Raw genomic sequence first — 25256 nt, forward strand, 5'->3', positions numbered from 1 at the left:
TCAGCAATGGGGATAGTTATACCCCTGACATCAAACTCAACAGCCGGTGGATCAGCCTGGTACAGCCGCGCAAGGTCACCGGCCCAGCGGGCCTTCATTTCGCACTCCTCCGTCAAGAGCCCACCACCCTCCGCTCTAACTGCAGTAACACCGAGGGACGGGTTGGGAGGAATGCAACGCGTGAATTCCCCTGTAAACAGGACGAGAATCACCTGACCACAGGTGATGCTCTACCCCCTCACAGATTCCTCACACATGGGCCTCCTTGTCCACCCTCAGCACACATATAGTTTTACTCCTCAACTCCCTCAAGAGCTCAGTTCTGCCATTAAGCCTGGCCCTGCGATTCTGGTCAATGGTATGCAGTGTCCCTTGGGAGACAAAGTTCCTCTTCGCCTGAGGGTGAGTTTCAAGACATCCACCAATAACATCAAGGACAGTGGTCTTGAAGGCGCTCCACGACTCTTCAGGATTTTCCAAAGCACCCAGACCACCCAAATCCCCACTCAGCCTGTCCGCAAACTCCTCAGCTACCCTCTTATCCCTGAGCTTGCCAGCATACAGCCTTGGCTGGGATGGTACCTCTCTCCTGGATTCAAGCTGCAACTTCAGAGCTGCTACAATAAGCCTGTTGTCAGTATTGAGGAACTGAGCACTCCGGTGGACCCTGCAGTTCTGGATCATCCTCCAACGACCGTCAATGAGGACATGGTCAATCTCCTTTGCAGTGACAGTCCAGTGATGAGCTTGTGGGTGCTGAAACCATGAACCAGCCACCCTAAGTCCATGACTTCTTGCAAAGTCAAGGAACTTAGTGCTATTCTGGTTCACAGTTCCAGACCCATGGGGAGCAACACACACCTCATAACCATCCCTATCAGTGCTAGACGATGTATTGAAATCCCGCAAGATGAGAAGAGTATTTCGCTTGGGGCACTGATCAACCACCGACTCGAGCGTGGCATAGAATGCCTCCTTCACAGTTACCGGAGATGCACACCTGTTAAAGGTCACAAGGGGGCTGGACGTGCTCACGGAGCCTCTATCACCACGATTCAACGTGTGACAGGTTACGAGTAAACCTAGAAATGCTAAACAGGGACAAGGAGAGCAGGATTACACGTTTTACTTCTTAGACAATCTTCATCCCCATGATGGTGGCAATAAATGTCTCATAAAACATTGTGTACAAAATTTGTTCAAGTGTACAAGTTATTAAATCATTCGTTATTACTAAGCATGTTCGAGAAAATTTCAGAACGCGTTCATTCCTTCGATCGGAAGGATCTTCAAAACTGTGAAAAATGTCATGAAGAGTGATCCTTATTCAACACATAATGTCATGTTTCGCTTTCACAACAAGGAGAAATAGACATTTCCACTTCTTCTTTCCCCTGTAAGATCGTTCAAGTTAAATGGAGTTTAACCCACTGAACATGGCTGGCAATTGACAAATAATAGAGTCCGTGATAATGACTTCTTGTTCTTCTTCCTCAATACTTTTCGTTGTTTGCACTGTGTTCTCACGATAGCCTGTCTGGAATCACGAGCGAGCTGCGATTTCTATATTCAACTTCCAGTGCACGGATATCTGGAGAGTTTGAAGGTAAGTTTATTCGAACAATGGGAGAGAGAGAGAGACAGAGACAAAACAATTCTCATATACACACTCTTTCAACATCTTCGCGCATAATAATTACAACATATTAAACTAAAGTAATTACTGACATACTCATGTGATCCAGAACCAGATTACCACGAGGAAAATGATTGGAGCCGCTACGAACGGTTTCTTGGTATCTTTGGCTTCATCATATATTCTGTTGGACATAACCGCATCAGAAAGTGTCCAAACACCTGATTGTCGGCGTTAAAAGCCTCGTGCAGGAGGCAGCGAAGCAAATGTCAGATAACCAGTGTGTCCAGGAACCTCTCGGGGTATGCATCCCGTATTGAAGAGGAACAAACCCTTCTCCTTGTCAACCACACCCGTAGAAGTGCAACCTCTGTCTGTGACGCATTCTCTTTTTGTGGTGCAACCAATGTCAGGAATCTAAACACACAAACAGATGGATTACAGTATTATGAGTAAATGTCAGCCACGAAAGATGTACGTATGCCTGTCTTACAATTTTTTTTATTTTTAATCTCACCTTTCCTAACCCTTAGCATTCACCATCCATCGATACAGGTAGACGAATCCCCAGCTGAACATCCCAACTAACGGACAGCACACACGCTGCTACAAGAGCATAAGCACCACTTTGCACAATGTTCATATTATTCACTTGTTTCTTTTTCCAGGGATTGAACACAAAGATGAAGGGACAATAAAATAAACACCAACGTACACTGATCAGACTTTTCCCCATTTCCAATGCCATGCCATGAAACCAACCTCTCCCTCTTCCACCGAAAACCTCCCTCAATGGGCAGACACACGCAAGTGATTGACAGGGTACACACACAAGGGAGACGCAAAAGGATCGAGCAGACGGTTGACAGCTCAGATTAACCGATTGTTCAGCTTTGGTAAGCATTGCTGATGAGGTCGACAACAGATGATGGCTTGAGGGCAAGTCCAAGAGAAGGTCCCCTCAGATGGCAGAATTTCATATTCATGCCACAGCTGTAATTTCAAAGAGATTTTCACGTCTGAATGTGAAATTTTATTAATCTTTGAAAGAAAATGGTAAAGTCACAGGTTTAAGGTGTGAAATCACGAAACCAATTCACCTATATGCAAATAAGGTGTTACGTATGGGACAATTTGAAATAGTGATGTGGTAAATGAAACCAAACTTTACAACATTTTTTTTTACATCGACATGAATACTCCACCATGTCCTTTTAATACATACACAGAAAAATAAATTTTCACTTCATTAAGTTCTTCCTGTTTTTAATAAGCGATGTCCCATACATAACAATTTTGCATGGATTTTTTTTTAGGATAACACCAAGACCTCCTGGATAAAATCTCTGGATAAAATCACAAACTGGTCCAACACGTGGAACATGTCTTTCAATCCAGTCAAATCTCACACTCTCACTATGTCTCTTCGAAAGGACCGTTTACAAAACCCCCCCATCCACTTTCTCAACAATCCTCTGGAAGAAGTCTTTTCTTTCAAGCTTCTGGGTCTCACTATCTGCCATGACCTTTCCTGGGAAAGTCACATTTCCAACCTCGCCTCAAAAGCCAGTCGCCGACTGGGAATCCTCCGTCGTGCAAAGTCCTTCCTCGGCCCTCTTGAGCTCCTGACCACTTACAAAGCTTTTGTCCGTAGCCTGATGGAGTACTGCTCTCCCCTCTGGGCTGGTGCTCCTGCCTCCCACCTTTCTCGACTTCACGCTGTCGAAACCAGGGCATTTAAGATCATTGGCATCTCCCGCAATGAAGCTGAGTCTTTGGGCCTCTCACTCAATCACCGCAGGTTAGTCGGTGGTCTTTCTGTCTTCTACCGACTCCTCTCCAGCCTTGCCCCCCTGCTCTCTCTGCGATTTGTCCCAACCACATTTCCACAGGGCGCTCAAGGTCCGCCAACAACCCGCTTCTGGTAAAACTACCAAAATCACGAATCACTGCTCATCTTCACTCGTTCATTCCTCTTTTTTCCCGCCTTTGGAATAAACTTCCTCACTCTATTCTTTCCCATTCTTCCCTCCAGGCTTTCAAAACAGCTGTTCACCACCACCTCTTATCTTCCCCCATCCAAATCCTCTATCTTTTCTACCCCCGATAATCCACCCAAGCCCACTTCCTTCAATTCTCCTGCTTTCCTTCCTGAAAGTCCCTGTAATGTCCATCTTCTCCTCGCCATGTTCCCCGTCCCATCCCCATCCCTCTCCCTTCCACAGTTCACCTGTGTCTGTTCCCCAATGTTTTGTCCCTTCCACTCTCGCCCCTCTTGTCTCATGCCTCCTTGCTGTGAGTTGTGTGTTCGCTCTCATACGAGCCTCGACCAAGGTATACAAAAAAAAAAAATAAAAAAAAATAAAAAAAAAACCTCCAAAAAAATTTAAATGCAATTTTCAGAAGTTCTAATCCATCATACATTGGTCATATTTCCTGTATTTCGAGCTTAAAATATAAGTAGATAATTAGTTTACAAGTAATGATAAAATGTTACAAATGGGACAATACCGTTACGTTTGGGACACTGCGTGCAAAGTCTATGGGAAAGACCACTTCAACATCACCAAAATGTGACCAGTACTTTGGCCCGTTGTCATTTTTATTTCAATGGATAAAATGTCTAGGCGCGTATGAGAGCTAACACACAGAACGTACAACAAGGGGAGCAGAAGTCAAGAGGGGTGGGAGAGGAAAGGAAAAACAGTGGGGAACAGAGACATTAGGAGATCTGTGGAAGGGAAAGGGATGGGGTGGGGCACATGGGGTAAACAAGATGGACATTACAGGGACTTTCAGGTCCTTACATGACAAGGACTTTCAGGAAAGAAAGCAAGGAATTTGAAGGAGGTGGGTTTAGCGTGGATTAGTGGGGTTAGAAAATATTGTGGTTTTGGATGGGGGAAGATGAGAGATGGTGGTGAACAGATGTTTTGAAGACCTGGAGGGAAGAGTGGGATTGATGAGAGTGTGGGAGTTTATTCCAAAGGTGTGAAAAAGAGGAATGAAAGAGTAGAGGTGAGCAGTGATTTATGATTTTGATAGTTTTACCAGAAGGGGGTTGCTGGTGGATCTTGAGCACCCTGTGGAAACATGGGGGGGGAGGGGAGGAGGACATCTCTCAGACAGATTAAAGGGGGGGAGGGGAGGAGGACATCTCTCAGACAGATTAAAGGGGGCGAGACTGGAGTGGAGACGCAAGGAGACAGAAAGACCACCGACCTGCCTGCGGTGAGTGAGTGAGAGACCCAAAGACTCAGCCTCATCATGGGAGATACTAATGATCCTAAATACCTTGGTTTCCACAGCGTGAAGCTGAGAAAGGTGAGAGGAGGGAGCACCAGCCCACAGGGGAGAGCAGTACTCCATCAGACTGCGGATGAAAGCTTTGTTTGTGATCAGGAGCTCAGGTGTGCCAAGGAAGGACTTTGCACGATGGAGGATTCCCAGTCGGCGACTAGCTTTGGAGGCCAGGTTTGAAATGTGACCTTCCCAGGAAAGATCGTGGCAGATAGTGAGACCCAGAAGCTTGAATGAAAGAACTTCTTCAAGAGGATTGGTGAGAAAGTAGATTGGAGGGGGGGGGGTTCAGACAGTCCTTTCAGAGAGACATAGTGAGAGTGTGAGATTTGTCAGGATTAAAAGACATGTTCCACGTGTTGGACAAGTTTGTTATTTTACCCAGATCTGCAGTGAGTGAAGAGGCTGCTGCTTGCCGGTCTGAGGGATGACATGGTACGGCAGAGGGTGGAGTCATCTGCAAAGAGATAAAGAGGATTTTCCAGAGAGTCAGAGAGATCGTTTATGAAAACCAGAAAAATAACAGGGCCCAGAATGCTGCCTTGAGGAACTCCAACCTGGACAGGAAGAGGGGATGACAGAACTCCATTTAGGGCCACACAATGACTGCAACAGGAGAGGAAGTCTGCGAGTCATGAGTGGAGATGGCCTTGGATACCATAGGAAGAGAGTTTGGTGAGCAGGGCAGGGTGCCAAACCGTGTCATAAGCACGTGATATGTCCAGGGATACGGCTCTGATTTCATGTCCGGCATTGAGGACTTCCATCCATTGTTGGGAGAGCAGAAGCAGCATATCCAGGGTAGAGTGACCTGGTCTAAAACCAAATTGATGATTGGAAATCAAGCCATTGGAGAAGAGAAAGGATTTAATATCTGAAGCGATGATGGTTTCCGTAACCTTGCTGATGATTGGGAAAAGGCTGATTTGTCTGCAGATGCAGGGAGCTGTTTTTGAACCTTTATATGCAGGGTGGTAATTTTTTCTGATTTCCAATTAGATGTCAGATGACCTGAAGCAAATGAGAGAGAGAGAGAGAGAGAGAGAGAGAGAGAGAGAGAGAGAGAGAGAGAGAGAGAGAGAGAGAGAGAGAGAGAGAGAGAGAGAGAGAGAGAGAGAGAGAGAGAGAGAGAGAGAGAGAGAGAGAGAGAGAGAGAGAGAGAGAGAGAGAGAGAGAGAGAGAGAGAGAGAGAGAGAGAGAGAGAGAGAGAGAGAGAGAGAGAGAGAGAGAGAGAGAGAGAGAGAGAGAGAGAGAGAGAGAGAGAGAGAGAGAGAGAGAGAGAGAGAGAGAGAGAGAGAGAGAGAGAGAGACGAGAGCAGCAGAGCAGGTGTTTAGGACACGTGGGCTGATGCCGTCTGGACCAGTTGCAGAATCTGAATCGAGGTTTGACAGCAAGCTCTCCACCTTGTCAGGAGAAAAGGACACAGAGTCCAGGGACAGCTGGGTGTGGCTGGGTAAGGTGGGTACAGAAAGCGATGAGTTTGGGACACAAGATCTAGAAGCAAACACTGAGTTTAGACATTCAGCCTTTTCACGTGCAGTGTCAGCAGTGCAGCCATTTGAGGTAAGGGAGGGGATGGAGGGGGAGCATACACCAGAAACAGTCTTAACAAGTGGTGCCAGGCACAACAAATCCCACCCATTTATTGACGAAGTTATGAGCAAAAAACTATTTTCACCTTTTCATGACCTGACCTTGACCTTTGACCTAATTGGACCCAAAAGCTCATGGGGTCGTCCGAGGTTCATTACCCACCTGTGGATACAATTTGACAGTGTTTGAGCTAGCCGTTTTTCCGTAAAGTTGTATTTTCGTAACCATGTTTTAGTGTTAATGGAAAATTTGTAATTTTGACCGATGACCATGACCCCCAAAACTTCGGACCCTACCGATCTCACAAATATGCATTTTTCACTCTCGGAATTGGTAGGATTATAAGTGACAAATAGAATAAGGTTCACTATAAGCTTAGTTTGAAGTAAATCAGATCATTTTTGATGAAGTTATGAGCGAAAAACGATTTTGATCTTTTCGTGACCTTGAACTTGACCTTTGATCCAATTGGACCCAGCAGTTAATGGGTTCGTCCAAGGTTCATTGCCCACCTGTGGATTAAATTTGATAGTGTTTGCTAAAGCCGTTTTGCCATAAAGTTGTTAACAGACAGACAGACAAACAAATAAACAGACAAACAAACCGGATGATTACAATATCCCGCTCCCTCCCTTCGGGGGGTGGGATAACTGGACACCACCAGGATCTGGAAGAGGGACAGGTTTGAGAGTTCAGACTTGAGATGAGAAAAATGTTGTTTTCTGGCTCTCCTGAGGGTAGACACACACTTGTTCCGAGCTTTGTGGAAGGAACTGAGATTGCCTTCAGTTGGATTTGCCTTCCATGAGGCGAAGGCAAGTTGTTTCAGGACAACTGCCTCACCACAAGCTTCAGTGAACCATGGGCGAGAGGAAGGGTAGGACAACTGAAGACGAGAGGGGATAAATTTGTGCATGAGAGAGAGCAAGTTTCTTTGAAAGAATTCACAGGACAAGATGATGTCAGAAGAAGTAGAGTGGGAGACCAGTCGAGAAGTTTGATGGTTGTTTGGAGACCCTGTCAGTCGGCCTGAGTGAAATGCCAGACTCAACGACGCTAAGGTGGTTCTCTGATAACAGCCAGAGAGATGTCCACTTTTCCAAGCATATGGTCAGATGAACTGATTGGAACAGAGGTAGAAGAGCAGACATTTTCAGGGAAATTTGTCAAAATCAGATCCAGAGGAGATGGAGTATCGTTGGTTGAGATCAGGGTCAGGAAGTTGGCAGATTGAGTCAGTCCCAATGAGTCATAGAAGTCCTTTGCTGAAGTGCCATGACAGGTGAGAGAGGTATCCACACCCAGCCAACTGGCATGATGACAACTGAAATCACCAGATATGAGGAAGAGAGAGTTGGGATGAGAGGATAGAAGTTGGTCCATGTTTTCGGCGAGCGAGATGTAGATGGAGTCATCACCGTTTGGTGGATGGTACAACACATGTAAACATGAGGTGGGAGTGGAGGGGAAGCCGTAGCCGGAGGTATTCCTGGGGGTGTGGAGGAGAGAGGGCAGTGCATGGTGTGTGAGGAATGGAGTCTTTGATGAAGAGGGCAACTCCACCACCAGGACGAGGCTCAGGTCAAACATTTTGGACATTCATGCATTCTCATGAGACCTGTCCTCCACACATGGCTCAGTTTAAGGCAGACTAAACAATATTGGATCATTCTATTTGTGAGGAGGGATGTAACCTTCTTTTGAAGAAGATACGAGTTTTTGTTTTTCATTATTTCAAGCACCTCTAAGTTTCTGGTTTTTCTTTGAAACATACTGGAATATGTATTTCCCTTTTACACAAAATTCATACCTTCTTCTATTCCCTTGTGTAAGTGGAAGTAATCCATATTATAACTACTTTGCCAGATTTGATATTTTCAGTCTCGTTGATAAATGTTTACATCCACGTATAATTACTTCTATTGAATGTACAAAAGCCCTGATATCCTGAGACAAATCAAAACAAAAATCTATGAACATTAAAAAAGAATTAATTACCAACAAATTACTCGATGCAAATTCTTTTGTTTATTTTAATTCCTTGTACACACACTAAAACATATCTGTCCGACGTGTCCTGTCCGGGTTTAATCAATTTGTATATGTCCGCAATAAAGTTGTGCATTTCATTTTCTTCAGAAGTACTTGCAAACCACGGTTAATATGATTATAATTTAAAATCATTTTCCATTTATAATACTTCATAATCGGATAATCACTTTGTTTCATATCCTACGACATGAATTGCTGAGTTTCGAACCATTAAATGTTGGATCTTTGTGTCAAAATATGCTCAATCCTGTTGATTGTGTTATGAAAGGCAATTTACACCAACAATGTACATATATATCACATGTAAAGCCGATGGAGAATGTTGTCCCATACGTAACGAGTCCTTCATTAACACTAATAAATCTCTCTTGACTACTGTATATTTTTTTTTCTGTAAGAGAATTTGTGATTAGTTACACAAGTGTTTCAACTTTCTCCAAACTGAAAATTCTGGTTAACGATAAAATATTTTCAGAGAACTTTGAACTTGAACATATTTCTTTGAAAAAACAAATCATGTTTCTTGTGGTCCTATATCTAATGCACCATGTTTTCTTTACTTACAGAATCATCCCAAGGATTAAAGACATAAATTATTGTGGGTATTCTCCTTGCAGATTCTCAACATTGGAATAAAAATCACTGAAATCAATGACTATCTTAATTGCTTTTCCGAGGGTTAAACTTTCTGAACGTCCCATACGTAACGTGCACGAATTCTTGGACTTGCCCTTGAATATGAGAAATTGCTACACACGGCGCCACATTATATCTTTACAATATGATCGACATTTTGGAAACAAATTGATAAGCAAATGAGTCTTTAGTCAAGACAAGTACACTGCAGGTTAATGACGTCCTTTCTCTCATATAAATTACAAGAATCTTAACAGATCAATAGAGAATGTAAGATTTGATTCTGCAATCACGAACATGATATAATTATAAGTACTCAAACCACCCCCCCCCCCAAAAAAAAAAACACAAACGGGCTAACTTGATCTCTCGTCCCTTGTCTCAAGGCCCAGAGATTTTCAAGATATTGTGCTTCAACAAATAATCATGAACAAAGATGTAATGGAAAAAAATAATTTTGAGCTTTTGAGATTTTTCCAGCATGGACAGCAGATTTAGAAATTCAAATGCCAATAAAGGCATTGAGAAAGTGGAGCATTATTATGGAATAAATGGAATGGAAAACTAATCTTCATGAAGGCTAGCGTCAGTCTGCTCCACTTGTACTTCACAAACAGTCCACTTTATTCACTCTATAATTTGCCCGAGTTCATCTTCCATCTGCTTGGAAGTCAACGAACATCACCTTCGTCAACCATTCTTGCTGCTTATATATGGTGCGAGCAAAAACGCACTTCCTCTTCGCTGCGAAGTTCAGTGTTGGATGCTTTGGTTTGAACCTCCGCTTAAGACGAGTGAAATGAAACATTTTGAAAACTTCATATTTTTCTCACTCACATTTCAACATGACCGTAATGCACATTATCAAGTTGTTTAAACCTTCTTCACATAGGAAGATGATATACAATACCAGCTACCACCGGGGCAGCACTATATGATACACATTTACATAGACAGAAATGGGGGTTCCCTCTACCCTAAACCCCTCCCCCAGATATGCTACCCAGACAGAAATCATATTTCTGGTACCCTTAGGCGACATGTAAAATTTGGTTGAATTTTGGTTCAGTAGTTTTTTTTTAGTTTTTGAAGTACGGTATATATAAATTATACAAATTCACTTTTATAGTGGAGAACACCAGCGGAAACCCGTGAAATCACGGGTGGGTACGATATCTTGACACAACTGAAGGTAAAGTGAAGTGGAGGTATTGTAACAACTAAGACTGCCCAGATTTCTTCAACTATGTCAAGCTCGCCTGCTCGTCGTGTTGAACAAAACGGATATTTGAAAGAAATAAAAAAAATTGATGCCGGCAAGATTCGAACTCGAGACCTGCATTTTCACAGGCGTGCGAGTTTACTGCTGAGCCACAAGGTCAAACACCATTGAGCGTGAAGACAAAGTATTACATTATTACACGACATTATATGATATACAATACAGTACATGAAATGTATGTCATAAAATGTCGTCTGCATGAAAGCAAAATGTCTGTCTGTAAGGGACGGAATGCGTGTTTTTTTGCTGGAAAACACCCCATAAACAAAGGTTTACAAAAGTGATAATACCGACTGCAAACGACGAACACGTAAGGGTGGGTTTGAAGTCAAAGAAAAGTGTGCACACCCTTGTCAGTCGGAGAAGCGCGGAAAAAGCTGGTCCCTTAGCCTTTTAGTATATAGATCGATTGAAGTATACTAATAGCTGGAGGAGGAAAGGAGAAGCTGACATTTTGGACGTTAATCCTTCGTCGGAGCAAAAGAAGGAGATGGAATAGGAGGCAAGGTTGAAATCGGGTGGAGTGAGTCAATGGTACATCAGGGTTCTTCACAAGAGGTAAGATCAGGTTTCAGCTTTCAGTAATTAGTAGTCAAAGAGACTGGGACTGGAAAAAGAAATGGAATAACAAGGGAAGAAAAAGAAGCAAAAATAAAAATAAAAGGGGGGGGGGAGGGAGAAAAACAACCATAAAAAAGTACGGAAATAAAACAACCAAAAAAACAGAAAGAACTAGAAGGGGAGCACTCGGGAGAGTGTGCAAAACCTCCGTCACCAATACTGCTGGGTCACTCAAGTGAACCTTATATCTTATTCATTAAATATGATGTCAACAGTGCTGACAGTTATAGTTCTTTTCTCCAACATTTTTTTTTGGGGGGGGGGGGTTGGGAAATCACTTAAAATATGTAGAAATGCAAAAAAAAAAATAATCGAAATTTTGTTTAAAAAAGTTGCAAATTTTTTTTTCTCCAACAATTTTTTTTGGGGGGGTTGGAAATCACTTAAAACATGTAGAAATGCAAAAAAAAAAAATCTTTCTCCAACAATTTTTTTTTTGGGGGGGGGGACCAAGTCCAAAATCTAATGGCATGATCCTTGGACCATAACTAACCCCCCCAAGTTTCGTCGAAATCTGTCGAGGAGTTTTTCCGTAATACTGTTCACAAACAAACAAACAAACAAGCAGTCATAGACTGGTACTTACGAAATCGTCAACTTGACCTCTGACCTTGTCTAATAAAAGCTGTCTTGAGAGAAGGTAGCGACGCAAACCAGAAGTTTCTACGATGATTCTGTTCCAAACCATCAAAAATCGAATGTTTGACCTCACTGTGACCTTGACCGTTGACCGATTTTGACCAAAATCTAATCAGCGCTAGCCACCACCCTCCTGAATCACGTGGTGTAATTTGACATTGGTAGCTTCTTCCGTTCTCGAGTTATCTGTACCAAACCATCAAAAATCGAATATTTGACCTCACTGTGACCTTGACCTTTGACCGATTTTGACTAAAATCTAATCAGCACAAGCCATCACCCTCCTGAATCACGTGGTGTAATTTGACATTGGTAGCTTCTTCCGTTCTCGAGTTATCGCGCCTACAAACAAACAAACAAACAAGCAGTCATAGACTGGTACTTACGAAATCAACTTGACCTCTGACCTTGTCTAATAAAAGCTGTCTCTCGAGAAGGTAGCGACGCAAACCAGAAGTTTCTACGTTGTTTCTGTACCAAACCATCAAAAATCGAATGTTTTGGATGTTTGACCTCACTGTGACCTTGACCTTTGACCGATTTTGACCAAAATCTAATCAGCGCTAGCCACCACCCTCCTGAATCACGTGGTGTAATTTGACATTGGTAGCTTCTTCCGTTCTCGAGTTATCATTTTTTGGATGTTTGACCTCACTGTGACCTTGACCTTTGACCGATTTTGACCAAAATCTAATCAGCACTAGCCATTACCCTCCTGAATCACGTGGTGTAATTTGACATTGGTAGCTTCTTCTGTTCGAGTTATCTGTACCAAACCATCAAAAATCGAATATTTGACCTCACTGTGACCTTGACCTTTTACCGATTTCGACCAAAATCTAATCAGCGCAAGCCATCACCCTCCTGAATCACGTGGTGTAATTTGACATTGATAGCTTCTTTCGTTCTCGAGTTATCGTGCCTACAAACAAACAAACAAACATACAAACAGAAACGGAAGTCATCAATATACTTACGAAATCTTTAGATTTCGTAAGTAACAAACAAACAAACAGAAACGGAAGTCATCAATATACTTACGAAATCTTTAGATTTCGTAAGTAACAAGCAGTCATAGACTGGTACTTACAAAATCGTCAACTTGACCTCTGACCTTGTCTAATAAAAGCTGTCTCGAAAGAAGGTAACGACGCAAACCAGAAGTTTTTACGATGATTCTGTACCAAACCATCAAAAAATCGAATGTTTTGGATGTTTGACCTCACTGTGACCTTGACCTTTGACCGATTTTGACCAAAATCTAATCAGCGCTAGCCACCACCCTCCTGAATCACGTGGTGTAATTTGGCATTGGTAGCTTCTTCCGTTCGAGTTATCATTTTTTGGATGTTTGACCTCACTGTGACCTTGACCTTTTGACCGATTTTGACCAAAATCTAATCAGCACTAGCCATCACCCTCCTGAATCACGTGGTGTAATTTGGCATTGGTAGCTTCTTCCGTTCGAGTTATCATTTTTTGGATGTTTGACCTCACTGTGACCTTGACCTTTTGACCGATTTTGACCAAAATCTAATCAGCACTAGCCATCACCCTCCTGAATCACGTGGTGTAATTTGACATTGGTAGCTTCTTCAGTTCTCGAGTTATCTGTACCAAACCATCAAAAATTGAATATTTGACCTCACTGTGACCTTGACCTTTGACCGATTTTGACCAAAATCTAATCAGCACTAGCAATCACCCTCCTGAATCACGTGGTGTAATTTGACATTGGTAGCTTCTTCCGTTCTCAAGTTATCGTGCCTACAAGCAAACAAACAAACAAAAAAATAAACCAATGTCACCCGCAGGGTGACCCGTATCTTGCCAAAAGGTGACACGTGTGACTTCTTTAAGGTCACACTGAGGTGAACAGAGCTGCAATCCACCAGGAAGCGACTCCTTGAGGAATATCTGCCTACGAGAGATTCCGATGAGAATCGTTCTACAGAGTAACCATGAAAAATATGCGTTTGCCTCATAACGTCACCAAATGACGTCATAATGTCTCAAGCTTGACATATCTAGAAAGCACTCATCGAGGTGTTCAATTTGAGGTACTACACGATATGGTTCCTAAAACTTAAAAATTTGACCTTGGGGTCAAATATGTTTGACCTCAGGCGCTAACCATGAAGGTCAAGGCCAATCGCCACCAAAAATTAATCAGCTGAGCGCCAGACCATGAACTATATTCCCATGAAGTTTGAAGACGATCCGATCAAAATTACTCAAAAAATAAGGGTTTCGTCGACTCCCCTGATTTGCGACAGTGACCTTGACCTTCAAAATTTTGTGCACTGAAAGGGACCTCGATAGGCCTCTGATATGCGAAGTTACAAAAATTTCCAATGATAACTGTGCTCTGCAGAGTGATTTTTACGTGATTACAGACAAAAAATAAAAATAAAAATAAAAAAAACATATGAAGGTCAAGGCCAATCGCCGCCAAAAATTAATCAGCTGAGCGCCAGACCATGAACTATATTCCCATGAAGTTTGAAGACGATCCGATCAAAATTACTCAAAAAATAAGGGTTTCGTCGACTCCCCTGATTTGCGACAAAGTGACCTTGACCTTTGACCTTGACCTTCAAAATTTTGTGCACTGAAAGGGACCTCTATAGGCCTCTGATATGCGGAGTTACAAAAATTTCCAATAACTGTGCTCTGCAGAATTTTTTTATGTGATTACAGACAAACAAACAAAAAATAAAATAAAATAAAATAAAATAAAAAAAAAACATACAAGATGACTAACATGTCTTGCAAAAACTTCATTTTGGCAAGATAACAAACAGAAACGAAAGTCATCAATATACTTACGAAATCTTTAGATTTCGTAAGTAACAAACATAAAGGGGTGAAAACAGTAACCTCCGATCTTCGATGGCGGAGGTTAATGAAAAGAAACAAAACACTAGAATGGCACTCTTAAACGTTAAGATGTCGACTGATATACCTCCACCCATATTATACATATTTTAACAGAGTTTGATTTAAATCCTTTCAGCTGTTCTCAAGTATCACATTTTTACCTGACATGACCTATTGATGCCAAAATCTAATAAGTTCAGCTTTACATCATAATATCAAAGTATAAAATCCCGTCAAAAATGACGAGTTGGAATTATTTAATTCAAAATATTCAGAGACTGGAAGTTATGATGTTTCGTATCAAGAAGCATTATTTTGAAACACGATATGTACAAATGTTACCCTATTTTCTTTATCTTCTCGGACATTTTGTTTCGACTATACAGCCTCACGAACATGCCAACGTCTGAAGCCTCAGCCTAGCATCAGGTGTGCTTCTATCTTCTTTATCGATTCTACATCCTACGGAGATAAATAAACACTCGTTTCACTCTGCGCGTCTTGTCCTTCATGTGCAGTGGATTTCACCTCCCTGTGCCTTGTAGTTATTGTCATTTTTAAAAACGCATTTTCACACCACTCTCGAGGCATGGTTGCAAGTCACTGTCTATGATTCTAATAGAAGAGAAGTAATTACTCTTTTATGGAAAACTAGCAGATACCCGTCTACGACGGGTACAGGGGACAGGACTGATCACAATACTCGGTTTGGATGTTTTGCGCCGCATTCAACAGCTCAGTTCGTATTGGTGATGTGTCTGGGTGCCCATGGTAGCGTTTGAGACCGGTCACTTTAGATTGTTGGCCTTGACACATAGTGCCGGATGAGTAACACGAACGATTTGACATATTCGTCATTTCTATGTTACCTCCATCAACAGATTAACAACATGGCAGGATAAAAGTCATAAATGCGGAGTTGAACAAACGTCCTGAACTCATGGACTTAGTTAAGTAAAGCATCAAAGCATTTTTAAAGTAAAGCAATTTATTTTCAAAATAGACCGTCATGAACACACAGTCATGTTAAAAGATTGGCCTTTAAAAACCTACTTAAATTGTCCCTATGAAGGGGGACAAACAAATACACACTGTGTTTTACATCGGTAGATACTTATACCAAGTCTGGTCAAAATCCCATTTCTAGTTCACAAGTTAACGCGGTAACAGAAGTTTTAACTAATGGGACCTCTGACCTTTGACCTCTTCACCCCATAATCTAATCAGTTAATCTTTTCATCATGATACATACTTGTACCAAGTTAGACTTTGATCTTTTCAGCCGTTGTGAAGTTATCGTGGTAACAAAAACCTACGACAGACGCACAGACGGACAGCCGGTCAACCTGAAAACCCAATGCCTCTGGCGATTTCGTCAGTGGAGGCATAAACAGGAAAGAGAACAGAGCAGCAAAAAGAAAAAGAGGAAAGATAAAATCATCTCCATGAACCAACAGCACAGTCCTCTCAAAGCCAATCGCTTGACACACCATCAATCACTTCAGTCACATGGCAGGATGCAGCGTATTTCTCCATTTCAGCACCACGGACAGTCGAAAGTGAAAAGAACAAAACATGATTTTCAAATTTAGGAGCCTTGCCCCCAACAGGATTAACTAGAGAGTTAATAGAACACATTACCCTGTGTTGTCTTGAGAACCAAGGATATGAGCGGGGTCTGCGAGCATCAAATTTGATTGGTTGTGATGATGTAAAATGCTGTAATATTTTGTCCAGGTACTACTAAATGGAAGGGTTTTGAAAAAGTGATAATAAGGTGATTCGTGTTCCACAGTGTTCAAGTCCTATATACAATTAAACTGAAATAAAAAAGATTTCAAAAGTTGAAGAAAACAAATTCCATAAGTTTACCACCATTGATGCAGCATCTTTTACACCACCTTATTCAACACGTTTCATTCGTTGTTCGTACCTCTTGTTTGTGTCCTTTATGACGTCCTTAAAAACAGTAAGTTTCCTGATTGGAATGATTTTCAATTTTGTTTCCTTGCCAGACAGGCAGACAAAGTAAAAAAAAAAAACTATCACAAGCACGATCGGGACTAATTCAGAGCCCATGTACTGCAAAACTATAGGTTCGTTTTTCGGTTCATGTTCTGAATAAAACATTCAATTGAAATTATGTTGTTCCCTGATCATAAACTGACGTTTGTAGACAGAATGGCAGACATGAACCAATTGCTTCAACCTGCTTTTCGCTCCACGTGCATCCAAAAAAAACGAGTGGTTTTCCTTCAATTCCACAACTTTTTTTTTTTTCCTCTCATTATTTTTCCTCTTTTGTTTTAGTTAATCTCCGTCTCAGCCTCCCTCGGCCTCGGTCTCGGTCTCTCCCTCTGTTATCTCTCTCTCTCTGTTATCTCTCTCTCTCTCTCTCTCTCTCTCTCTCTCTCTCTCTCTCTCTCTCTCTCTCTCTCTCTCTCTCTCTCTCTCTCTCTCTCTCTCTCTCTCTCTCTCTCTCTCTCTCTCTCTCTCTCTCTCTCTCTCTCTCTCTCTCTCTCTCTCTCTCTCTCTCTCTCTCTCTCTCTCTCTCTCTCTCTCTCTCTCTCTCTCTCTCTCTCTCTCTCTCTCTCTCTCGTTGTTATTTGTTTCTTTTCCTTTTAGTTGGTTGCCTTGTTATTCCCATTTTCTACAGTCCCAGTGTCTTAAACTTCTGACTCCTGAACCCCGATCCTCCCTTTTGTGAGTGGTCAAAATGACTCATCTCTACCCCACATACACACTGATGCCTGGCGTAGCTCTGACGCAGGTGCCTCTGCCTCACTCTCCGATCGTATATCAAGCTTCCCCTCTATCGATTCGACGAAGGGTTAACACCCGAAACAGCAGTTTGTCCGAGCTTCCCACGGCCGTTAGGATACTTCGATCAACGTTCAACCCATATTTATAGAATGAGTTTCTATTTTATAAATGTTCAGCCGAAGAGGAAGTTTACAGTAGAGTTGTTCAAAAACAGCAACGCCGATTGATGGAAGGAAGGACATTGAACTGAAAAGGAAAAGTCCAACCTGAAGACTGATGGTGCGCACATCGCACGGACGGAGAAGCACCTCTAATGTGGTCGTCTCGTGAAAGCCATTCAACTCAAGCACCTGACACGTTCGTTGAACCTGCTCGATGCATGGTGAGAAAGAGCACAAGCGGCCTCCTGCCAGCGCACGCAAGGACAACCAGGAAGCACGTCAGGAAGCATCGCAATAACAAACACACACACTAAAGCGTTGAGTAGGAAGCAACAAATAATTATAATTTGCCGCCGCCTGTTTATTCCAGCACTTTTAGGGAAAAAATTATTCCTCTTTTTAATATTTAAAAGATGTTTGCAGGGAATCTGTTACTACCTGTGGACGTCGGTATTCATGTTACAAGGACGCATTGTAGTTCTTTAGTAACATTATAATTGGAGTACTTTTTGTTCGAAATAATGATAATAAAACTGGAAGAGTTTAAGGCAAACTGTTTGGTCCATATCGTGGAGTTGAAAGTTTTTTCCCCCTTTACAAATCCTTGAAGGTAATGCATCGATACCTGCACGTTTCATGGCTGTCCTCGCATGTGCAACAGCGTCCCATGGTGATGGGATGTCGAGGAACACTGCATCAGCAGAATCCTCAACACCAAACCCATTTAGACAAACGTCCTGGAACCGCACGGTGACCACATTCCCGAAGCCGTGCTGCTGGAACTCCTCGTGGGCCTGTTCTGCACGTTTGGCGTGGAATTCCACTGTGTGGAGATGTCCGTTCGGTGCCACGGCACGCAGAAAGGCGTGCGAAAGGGAGCCACTGCCAGTGCCTTGACGATGGGAAGGAAGAGAAAGAGGAAAAGGAAAGTTTAAGCAATGTGGAGAGTGAAGGGAAATTGAAGGAGGGGGTCGGGGGGACATGAGAGAGCTCTTAATATTTGGGGAAGAGGGGGGGGGGAGGCATTGACAAAAACAATTTGGCAAAAGGAAGATAAGAGGGACAGAGAGGATCGTCCAGCAACAGGACTAAAAAGACTGCATTTTTTCCTTGTTGTTGTTCTCCGGTGGGAGTGCTCCACTTTTCACAATGGTAAGCAACATCACTCCGATTCATAATCTGACGTCATCGTTACACTCTAAACTCGTGCCATCACGTGCCCTGGACTGTTTGTGATCTTTCAAAAGGTAACAATAACCATCGTATTTACAACACATTCTCGGAACGTCGAGTTATGCACCCCATGGCAGGACAAGAACCATCCCCTGATGAACCATCACGTTATCCGGCCCACAGCAGGTCCAAGAGTCACTCATAGGAAGGTATTGCTACCAAAGCAGCTTCCTGGAAAACAAAGCTCGACATGATGATTTGATAATATTTAGGAATGCATGGCAAATACAATGGTTAAGGTTCGGTGTGTGACCACGACAAATTGATGAGATGTTGGTGAAGATCAGGATCCGGATCAGACGACTAGAATATTGAAAGTGATTCTTCACCGGAGAGATCGGGCTCAAAAACTATATATAGCATGATATTTCAAAAATGTATTGGGCCCGATATGTTCTTGTGGATCAGGCATTTACAGGGCAGAGTTATGCGCTCTACCGAGTGCCCTTCTAGTTTAAATATGCAATATGGTATCTGTCTGTCTGACTGCTTTTTTGACTGAGATACATTCGGTGGTTACTTATCCATTCTCAACCAAACTTGACAGGAGGACAAAGGGTCACATGACGGAAGTTGAAGCGATTTACCTTCCCTCCCATCCCAAGGATGGTTTGCACCTTGCACGAACTTCGTGTTGAGGTGTATAATAGCTTATCATGGCTTTGATGGGACACACCTCCCGGACGTAAAAATGACTATAACCACAAACGTTTCGGTCAATTCTGTCCAACAGACAATTACATTTTTAAACTGTCGCAATTAAACTGGAATACGTTTCGAGGAACCTCGACACGAGTGAGGCATTCTATACTTATCGCGCCTCCCTCAGATGAACTGATCAGTCGTCTCGACTTGCTAGGCCTCTAAGTAAAAGGCAATAATCTTGAGCCAACAAAGCTGCTTACACGAGTCTTTACGCAGGAATGATGAATCATATTGCCCGTCTGACTTTTAGAGCCATCCTCAGATAATATGTGGACCGAATTTGGATCGTTCATAACCGATATCGGTGCCTCATGTGTTGTTTCTCTCGGCCATGGTTTCAAGTGTGATATTGCCACTGACACCCTTACGGCCCAATTGTGACCTTTATTTGAAGCATAACCATATTACTAAGGTTTGTTAGCATTTTGATTCGCAGAGTGTGTTCGATTACCAATCAGCTTGCTGTCGATTGCCAAGCCAACCGTCCCTTATCAACACTTCGCTGTGACTGTCCTATATCCATGTCACATATCCGATACACACTACACGTTGCAGTAATATTATTATGTGCTTATTCAATCTGGCACTTCCATTAGTCTCACCAAACCTTGGATGTAAAAACTAGTATAGAGCAGAATCACGTGATGTGTTCATATCGTATCTCATCTAGTCGACGACCAGGTTATAAATCCTGGGGCTGCAGCCGGTGTGACACGGGGATACTGGTCCCCTGGATGCCCGCTGTATTTATGACATCACCATTATTTTAAGTATTTGGTATCTCCCAGACTCATTACAATTGTAGTACTTCTTCATTAAACCCCTGAGACTCGAAAGGGCTCCAGTTTACATGATATTGTCACGTCAGGCCAGATTAGATCTGTGACTCGGTGCAGGTACCACGTAAACGTGTACTAACCTGTTCCATGGTCGGCAATGAAACTGTCTCCCCCACCAGGTTTTCTGGTGAGGATGGTGTTTGGATATGGACACCCAGCAGGAATAAAAACAAAATCTGTCAAGGGGCAAAGAAGCTCCTTGTGAGCCAACGGCCATCCATATCTAGTGCCCGACTGTGTCTGCGGACGTCCTCCTGCAGTTGGGTTCCTTTTTATTAGGAGGTTGGTGGCAGGATTTGCACTCCGGCCACCGTAAAACCCTTCATTCCGCAAACCACAAGAAAAACGCAATGAAATCTGAAAACCCACTCCTCCTGTGCTGCTTTCTGGCTGGGAGTACCTCCTGTGCTGCTTCCCTCCACGGGGCAGCTCACCGGATGACGGCATTGGGGCAAAGCCTTCGGGACCCCAACTCTTTGATGATAGAAGGAAAACCATGGGGTAACCTTCCCAGGTCATATTGCGGTGGTGTGTGTTAGGGTGGTGCTGAGGTGTCATCCACCAGACGGCGGTCTTCTTGGATTAACCTGAGTCGATCCCTTTGGGTGGGTGCCTGGAATGTCCTATCCCTAAGAGAGGATGATCACCTGTCTCTGTTATCATCTGAGCTCAAGCATTTGGACATCAGTATTGCAGCTCTCTCTGAGGTTCGGAGACCGGATTACGGCGAGATCATGGCGGGTGGTCACACCTACTATTGGTCTGGTCGCGCTGATGGTTACCATGCCCAAGGAGTTGCTGTAGCTGTGTCCAATAAGCTGACTCCAATTATAATTGAGGTAACACTGGTCAACAAGCGTATTATCAGACGAAGGATTCATCACTCCTTGGTTGTCATTTCCCAGGTCTCTGTTTATGCTCCAACTGAGGTGAGTGATCTCACCCTGAAGTACACATTCGACACCACGCTCAAGTTTTTAGTTGATCAGTGCCCCAGATCAGATACACTTCTCGTCTTGGGGGATTTCAATGCATCGACTGGAACTGAAAGGGATGGTTAGGAGATGTATGTTGGTCACCATGGGTCTGGAACTGTGAACCAGAATCGCACTAAGTTCCTTGACTTTGCAAGAAGTCATGCACTTAGGGTGGCTGGTTCATGGTTTCAGTGCCCACAAGATCATCGCTGAACTTGGTATTCCAACGCTGGTGGTGTGGCAAAAGAGATTGGCCATGTGCTCATTGATGGTTACTGGAGGTTGATCCAGAACTGCAGGGTCTACTGGAGTGCTCAGTTCCTCAATACCGACCACAGGCATGTGGTAGCAACCCTGAAGTTTCAGCTTAAATCCAGAAGAAACGTACCATCCCAGCCTACGCTAGATGTTGGCAAGCTTAAGGATGAGTGGGTAGCTGAGGAGTTTGCGAACAGGTTGGGTAGAGATTTGGGGGGGTCTGGGTGCTTTGGGGAATCCTGAAGAGTTGTGGAGCGCCTTCAAGACCACTGTCCTTGATGTTACTGGTCGATGTCTTGGAACTCACCGAAGGGTGAAGAAGAATGTTGTCTCTCAAGGGACACTGGATCCCATCGACCAGAGTCGCAGGACCAGGCTGAATGGCAGAGCTAAGCTGTTCAGGAAGCGGAGGCGTAAAACTGTACGTGCACTAAGGATGGACAAGGAGGCCCATGTGTGAGGAATCCGTGAGGGGGTGGAGCATCAACGGTGGTCATGTGATTCTCGTCCTGCTTACAGGGGAATTCACACATTACGTTCCTCCAAGCCCATCCCCCGGTTTACTGCAGTTAGAGTAGAGGGTGGTCGGCTCTTGACAGAGGAGTCTGAAGTGAAGGCCCGCTGGGCCAGTTACTTTGAGTGGCTGTACCAAGTTGATCCACCAGCTGTGGAGTTAAATGTCAGTGGTGTTCCTATCCCCGTTGCTGACCCTCCAATCAACTGTGATTCACCTTCGTTTGTGGAAGCTGCGGTAAACCGGTTGAAATGGGGTAAAGCTCCAGGGATCTGTGGCATCCATGCTGAACTTCTCAAGGCTGGTGGAAATGCTGCACTCATGTCGCTGCATGCAGTTCTGCGATCTGCCTGGAACACAGGCATCATCCCAACTGACTGTAAGAGAGACCTTGTTGTCCCTCTCTGGAAAGGGAAGGGTGATCGCCAAGACTGCAACAACCACCGAGAGGTGACGCTGCTCTCAGTGCTGGGAAAAGTCTTTGCTCGGATAATTCTTGATGGACTTCACCACCATCTGCTTGAGCACCAACGCCCAGAGCAGTCAGGCTTTACACGACAGAGTTCAACAATTGACCATATCCTTTCTCTTCAGGTCCACACCGAACGCAGGCGAGAGTTTCGGCAGTTTTGTTCTTCGTGGGGAGCCACCACCACTGATCAACCGAATATATGAACGATACTCTGATACTGAGAGTGTTGTGAGATGTGGTGGTGCCATCTCTGACTTATTTCGAGTTGTTACTGGAGTTCATCAGGGGTGTGTGCTGGCCCCCACACATTTCAGCACTTGTATGGACTGGATTTTAGGGAGGATGTCCGAGAGATCAAGCTGCTGTGCATGGTTTGGGAATGTCAACATGTCTGACCTTGATTTCACAGATGATGCAGTCATCTTTGTGGAGTCTCTGGATATGGTTTTGGGGGCCCTTGAGGTGCTGAAGGAGGAGTCGGAGCCGCTGGGATTACGGGTTTCAGAGGTCAAAACTAAGATTCAGGCTTTCAATGACATCATGGAAACTGCTGTCTTGTTTGTACCTGTTTGTGGTGAGGATGTTGAGGTCACGCAGAGATTCAATTACCTTAGCAGAGATATTCATGTCTCTGCTGACTGTGAGCCAGAGGTCAAAAGACATCTGGGTCGGATCTGGGGAGTCATGGTTTCACTGGATAATGGGGTGTGGCGCTGCCGGTACCTGTGCGGGAGGATGAAAGTCTGAGTCTTCAGGTCCTTGGTGCTTCCAGTCTTTTTCTATGGATGTGAGACTTGTACTGTGACCAGGGATCTGACAGGGACACTAAATTCCTTTGGTGCCAGGTCTCTTCGGAGAATCCTTGGCTATCGCTGGTTGGATTTTGTGTCCATCGAGCGGTTGCTGAGAGAGACTCAAATGAGATTTGTTACCTGCATAGTCCGTGAGCGTCAGCTACGGCTGTATGGACATGTGGCTCGTTTTCCTGATGCTGATCCTGCTCACCAGATTCTCTCAACGAGGGAGTCTCGTGAGTGGAGGAGGCCAGTGGGCCGACCACGTGCCTCGTGGTTGCAGCACGTTGATCGGCGCTGCTCCGGCACATGCTCCCATAACCAGACCAGACTCAGAAGGGTGCTCTCTCGATTGTTTCAAGGTGTACGTCGGTGTACTCATCATAAACCATTCACAACAAACGAGTGGGCCATGACGACTTGAGGACAGGGTTATCTTGGCGAGCTTGTGGGATTGAAAATTCGGACTGGGAGAGTGATTGAGGGACATCCACAGCCTGCTGGATCAATCATTTGGGGAATCACCCCCCCCCACCCGGTACACCTATTTTCTTTGGTATGCATCATCAGGCTTGTGTCATTGGCCGAGGGCTTGGCAGTACCGATAATGCCGTGCCCCCTATAGTTTAGAGCAGGAATTTGTAATGTGTTCAGAGTTCCTCCTGGAGTGGAGGAGAGGGGGTGGTGTCCAGGGCTCCAGTGAAGACCACCCTGACACTCTCACAGAGCTCCAGTTTACGTGCTGACAGTTAAACGCGCGTTCCCACTCACACCGAGGACAGGGCCGCGCACACGACGCCGAAGGTGGACACGTACCAGCCTCGCAGACCACCGAGCCAGGACGCACGTCCAGCATGGTGACGACCATGGCGATGTCGGGCGCGTACAGGATCTGCGTGCGGTGCACGAGCGTGCGCGTCCACAGCTCGGGCGTCGGGTGCAGGATCCACACGTAGCCGCCTTTGGTGCACGTGAAGCGGGAACCGAACGGGCGGCCCAGCACGTCCGAGTGGCGAATGGCGCCGTACTTGGTCTGAGTACAGTGGCCCGCTTTCGCACGCACGGCTACCAAAGAGTCCGGCCCCGCGTACACCATGAACGTGTCACCCTCACGCACGAACGGAGACCACGTGGCCAGACTCATGGCGCTGCCGTGCTCTGATGGAGAGGGCGTTGGGGAGGAGGGAGGATCGGAACTCCGGCTCGGAGGGGAAGGGGATAAACGATCGACGAGGAAGAGGAAGATTTCTGGGGGTTCAGCTGTACCGGGGTGTGTTCCATGACAAAATCAGCTCGTGAAGCACTCGCCAACATGCTTAAACACAAAGGAAACGGTTCATAAGGAACAGCGTGCTTGGCAAGCGACAGCAAGCTGCTTGGTATAACGGAAAACACCGGGGCTGTTTCCTTGTTTTTGGTGTTTATTTATTTATTTATTTTAGTTTCTCCGTCATGTGCAGTTTATTTATTTATTTATTTGTTTGTTTATTTATTTATTAATTTTTTTTATTATTATTTATTTATTTCAGTTTCTGTCATGTGCGGTGTTTATTTATTTATTTTAGTTTCTCTGTCATGTGCGGTGTTTATTTATTTATTTTAGTTTCTCTGTCATGTGCGGTGTTTATTTATTTATTTTAGTTTCTCTGTCATGTGCGTTGTTTATTTATTTATTTTAGTTTCTCTGTCATGTGTGGTGTTTATTTATTTATTTATTTTAGTTTCTCTGTCATGTGCGGTGTTTATTTATTTATTTTAGTTTCTCTGTCATGTGCGGTGTTTATTTATTTATTTATTTATTTTAGTTTCTCTGTCATGTGCGGTGTTTATTTATTTATTTTAGTTTCTCTGTCATGTGTGGTGTTTATTAATTTATTTATTTATTTTAGTTTCTCTGTCA

The 25256-nt window shown here is 43.9% G+C and overlaps 1 protein-coding gene across 2 annotated transcripts; it reads right to left on the minus strand.

The window, feature by feature from the left end:
* Nucleotides 1-1590: 1590 nt before the first annotated feature.
* Nucleotides 1591-24665, minus strand: TRMT61A (tRNA methyltransferase 61A). Of its 2 annotated transcripts, none has more exons than XM_085887398.1 (4): nt 24173-24654; nt 18190-18456; nt 17670-17809; nt 1591-2053 (listed from the first exon to the last, which is right to left on the minus strand). In XM_085887398.1, exons 1-4 carry the CDS (start codon nt 24498-24500, stop codon nt 1871-1873), a joined length of 918 nt encoding a protein of 305 aa, XP_085743524.1. In that variant the 5' UTR covers nt 24501-24654; the 3' UTR covers nt 1591-1870. The 2 variants fall into 2 exon arrangements, with proteins under 2 accessions (XP_085743524.1, XP_085743525.1); XM_085887399.1 differs by lacking the exon at nt 1591-2053 and adding an exon at nt 4669-4719 and having other exon boundaries at nt 24173-24665.
* Nucleotides 24666-25256: the final 591 nt, after the last annotated feature.

Source organism: Eptatretus burgeri, chromosome 7 (assembly GCF_056783735.1).
Source record: "Eptatretus burgeri isolate ZD-2024b chromosome 7, Ebu_testis_v1, whole genome shotgun sequence".
NCBI classification, from domain to species: domain Eukaryota; kingdom Metazoa; phylum Chordata; class Myxini; order Myxiniformes; family Myxinidae; genus Eptatretus; species Eptatretus burgeri.

What these genes read in the sequence shown, in the direction of transcription:
- TRMT61A (XM_085887398.1), bottom strand. Translation starts at nt 24,500, where the DNA reads ATGAGTCTGGCCACGTGGTCTCCGTTCGTGCGTGAGGGTGACACGTTC. An exon ending in GACAGCCATGAAACGTGCAG is followed by an intron (nt 17,810 to 18,189) that starts GTATCGATGCAT and finishes GTGCGCTGGCAG; the next exon opens with GAGGCCGCTTGTGCTCTTTC. An exon ending in TGCGCACCATCAGTCTTCAG is followed by an intron (nt 2,054 to 17,669) that starts GTTGGACTTTTC and finishes TTGTGTGTTTAG; the next exon opens with ATTCCTGACATTGGTTGCAC.